The sequence below is a fragment of the Rhinopithecus bieti genome, unplaced genomic scaffold, assembly GCF_001698545.2.
Source record: "Rhinopithecus bieti isolate Rb0 unplaced genomic scaffold, ASM169854v2 scaffold_1306, whole genome shotgun sequence".
In the NCBI taxonomy this organism is placed as follows: Eukaryota; Metazoa; Chordata; class Mammalia; order Primates; family Cercopithecidae; genus Rhinopithecus; species Rhinopithecus bieti.
This window is the reverse complement of record NW_016803658.1, coordinates 70,913-74,711: the sequence shown is the minus strand read 5'-3', so window position 1 is coordinate 74,711 and position 3,799 is coordinate 70,913. Positions and strand designations below refer to the sequence as shown.

At 50.3% G+C, this 3,799-nt stretch overlaps 1 protein-coding gene across 1 annotated transcript; it reads left to right on the top strand.

Annotated features, from left to right (window-relative positions):
• Nucleotides 1–1,160: 1,160 nt before the first annotated feature.
• On the top strand, nucleotides 1,161–3,793 carry FOXA1 (forkhead box A1). The gene has a single exon (XM_017895422.1). It carries the CDS (start codon nucleotides 1,206–1,208, stop codon nucleotides 2,517–2,519), a length of 1,314 nt encoding a protein of 437 aa, XP_017750911.1. The 5' UTR covers nucleotides 1,161–1,205; the 3' UTR covers nucleotides 2,520–3,793.
• The last annotated feature ends 6 nt before the right edge of the window (nucleotides 3,794–3,799 follow it).

Genomic DNA, 3,799 nt, shown 5'->3' with positions numbered 1-3,799 from the left:
CCACCATTCAACTGAGACCCCTAGCGAAAGTACTTTCTTACATGTTAAAGCTGAGAATTAGGAAATACAATAGCATTAAGAGAAAATAGGTAGAATTTGATTTTCGAATTTTAAATTATTCAAGACTACTCACGGAATTTCAAAGCCGGGCATTGAAATCATCAGCAGCAACATCAGTATGTGAAAAAAAAAATGATTTATTTTGACAAACTGTGTCACCAGTATTTTTAAATAGGGACGGTGAAGTGGTGACAAAATTAATGCGAGTTTCTAAATAGCTTGCAGAGGTATACATGCAAAGTCACGTTAAAATAAAATGCATATAGCACATTGAGATTATTATGGCACCCCCTCCCAGCCCTTTCTGTTATGGATCTACTTTTAGTTTGATTTTTCCAAAACTTATTTAACTTCTGAGTTTGCTTCCCTTTTTAATATTACAGTTGCTACAAGCAGGTAGAAAACACGACTTCTAAATACAATAAACAACAAAAAAGTCACCATAAGCAAAAACCCCTAGGACAATAAAGCCACTTGTTGGGAAATAAATGATTCAGGGGGTCCCATGTCGATAGGTGATTTGCTCTATCAGGGAGTTTCATTAACAGTCCCCTAGAACAACCGAAACCGCTGTGCGGTCAGCCAGGCCTGCAGACTCAGGCGAGGAGGGCTCAGAGCTGGTGCCCTGTGGCCCGCCCAGTGGGCCTGTGACGCGGAACCCATTGCACCCTTAGGGTGAAGTGAATAAGCAGAGGGTCAGAGATTAATTCTATTTTCGGAGTTTTAAAGACGATTCCCCCCCCGCCCCCAAAGAGCGCTTTGCCGAGGCTGGCTGGGGTGGAGACTTGGAAACCGCCTAGCGTGGATGGAGGAGGCGATGAGGGGGCCCTGGAAGCCAGCCCCTGAGCCTGGCGTGTAAGGCGATTACACATCTTCCTGGGGACATATTTTCTGTGAGCGCTTATCTTTCATGCCTGTCGCGCTAGGATTTTCCCCCTACCGTGCAAGACATCTTTGCTCGGTCTGGGGAGGGCGCTTAGCCGTTTGCCCCAGATGGGGGTGTCCCGTGTTCTGCAGAAGTGCTCTGCACTTGCCCCCGGATTAACTCCCGGCCGGCCGCCCTCCTGTGCCCACCACTAACCCCGCCCTCCGGGGCTTCTTCGCTGTCTCCTCTCCAGGCCTATTCCTCCGTCCCGGTCAGCAACATGAACTCAGGCCTGGGCTCCATGAACTCCATGAACACCTACATGACCATGAACACCATGACCACGAGCGGCAACATGACCCCGGCGTCCTTCAACATGTCTTACGCCAACCCAGGCCTAGGGGCCGGCCTGAGTCCCGGCGCCGTAGCCGGCATGCCCGGGGGCTCGGCGGGCGCCATGAACAGCATGACTGCGGCCGGCGTGACGGCCATGGGTACGGCGCTGAGCCCGGGCGGTATGGGCGCCATGGGCGCGCAGCAGGCGGCCTCCATGAATGGCCTGGGCCCTTACGCGGCCGCCATGAACCAGTGCATGAGCCCCATGGCGTACGCGCCGTCCAACCTGGGCCGCAGCCGCGCGGGCGGCGGCGGCGACGCCAAGACGTTCAAGCGCAGTTACCCGCACGCCAAGCCGCCCTACTCGTACATCTCGCTCATCACCATGGCCATCCAGCAGGCGCCCAGCAAGATGCTCACACTGAGCGAGATTTACCAGTGGATCATGGACCTCTTCCCCTATTACCGGCAGAACCAGCAGCGTTGGCAGAACTCCATCCGCCACTCGCTGTCCTTCAATGACTGCTTCGTCAAGGTGGCGCGCTCCCCGGACAAGCCGGGCAAGGGCTCCTACTGGACGCTGCACCCCGACTCCGGCAACATGTTCGAGAACGGCTGCTACTTGCGCCGCCAGAAGCGCTTCAAGTGCGAGAAGCAGCCGGGGGCCGGCGGCGGGGGCGGGAGCGGGAGCGGCGGCGCCAAGGGCGGCCCTGAGAGCCGCAAGGACCCCTCTGGCACCTCTAACCCCAGCGCCGACTCGCCCCTCCATCGGGGCGTGCACGGGAAGGCCGGCCAGCTAGAGGGCGCGCCGGCCCCGGGGCCCGCCGCCAGCCCCCAGACTCTGGACCACAGTGGGGCGACGGCGACAGGGGGCGCCTCGGAGTTGAAGACACCAGCCTCCTCATCTGCGCCCCCCATAAGCTCCGGGCCGGGGGCGCTGGCCTCTGTGCCCCCCTCTCACCCGGCACACGGCCTGGCACCCCACGAGTCCCAACTGCATCTGAAAGGGGACCCCCACTACTCCTTCAACCACCCGTTCTCCATCAACAACCTCATGTCCTCATCGGAGCAGCAGCATAAGCTGGACTTCAAGGCATACGAGCAGGCACTGCAGTACTCGCCTTACGGCTCTACGTTGCCCACCAGCCTGCCTCTAGGTAGCGCCTCGGTGACCACCAGGAGCCCCATCGAGCCCTCAGCCCTGGAGCCGGCGTACTACCAAGGTGTGTATTCCAGACCCGTCCTAAACACTTCCTAGCTCCCGGGACTGGGGAGTTTGTCAGGCATAGCCATGCTGGTAGCAAGAGAGAAAAAATCAATAGCAAACAAAACCACACAAACCAACCCGACAACAGCATAATAAAATCCCAACAACTATTTTATTTCATTTTTCATACACAACCTTTCCCCCAGTGCAAAAGACTGTTACTTTATTATTGTATTCAAAATTCATTGTGTATATTACTACAAAGACAACCCCAAACCAATTTTTTTCCTGCGAAGTTTAATGATCTACAAGTGTATATATGAAATTCTCCTCCTCCTTTGCCCCCCTCTCTTTATTCCCTATTTCCCCTCCAGGATTCTAGTTTGTGGAGGGTTATTTAAAACAACAAAACAAAACAAGAAGATGCTCAAGTTTGTAAAATATTTGTTTGTGCTTTTCCCCCCTCCTTACCTGATCCCCTACGAGTTTACAGGTCTGTGGCAATGCTCTTAACCATAAGAATTGAAATGGTGAAGAAACAAGTATACACTAGAGGTTCTTAAAGTATTGAAAGACAATACTACTGTTAGATAGCAAGACATAAACAGATTATAAACATCAGAGCCATTTGTTTTTCAGTTTACATTTCTGATACATGCAGATAGCAGATGTCTTTAAATGAAATACATGTATATTGTGTATGGACTTAATTATGCACATGCTCAGATGTGTAGACATCCTCCGTATATTTACATAACATATAGAGGTAATAGATAGGTGATATACATGATACATTCTCAAGAGCTGCTTGACCGAAAGTTACAAGGACCCCAACCCCTTTGTCTTCTCTACCCACAGACGGCCCTGGGAATCAATTCCTCAGGAATTGCCCTCAAGAACTCTGCTTCTTGTTTTTGCAGAGTGCCATGGTCATGTCATTCTGAGGTCACATAACATATAAAATTAGTTTCTATGAGTGTATACCATTTAAAGAATATTTTTTTTCCAGAAAAAGGGAATATTACAACGTTGGAGGAGAGATAAGTTATAGGGAGCTGGATTTCAAAACGTGGTCCAAGATTTAAAAATCCTATTGATTGTGGCCATTTTAATCATTGCCATCGTGTGCTTGTTTCATCCAGTGTTATGCACTTTCCACAGTTGGACATGGTGTTAGTATAGCCAGGCGGGTTTCATTATTATTTCTCTTTGCTTTCTCAATGTTAATTTATTGCATGGTTTATTCTTTTTCTTTACAGCTGAAATTGCTTTAAATGATGGTGAAAATTACAACTTAAATTGTTAATTTTATCAATGTGATTGTAATTAAA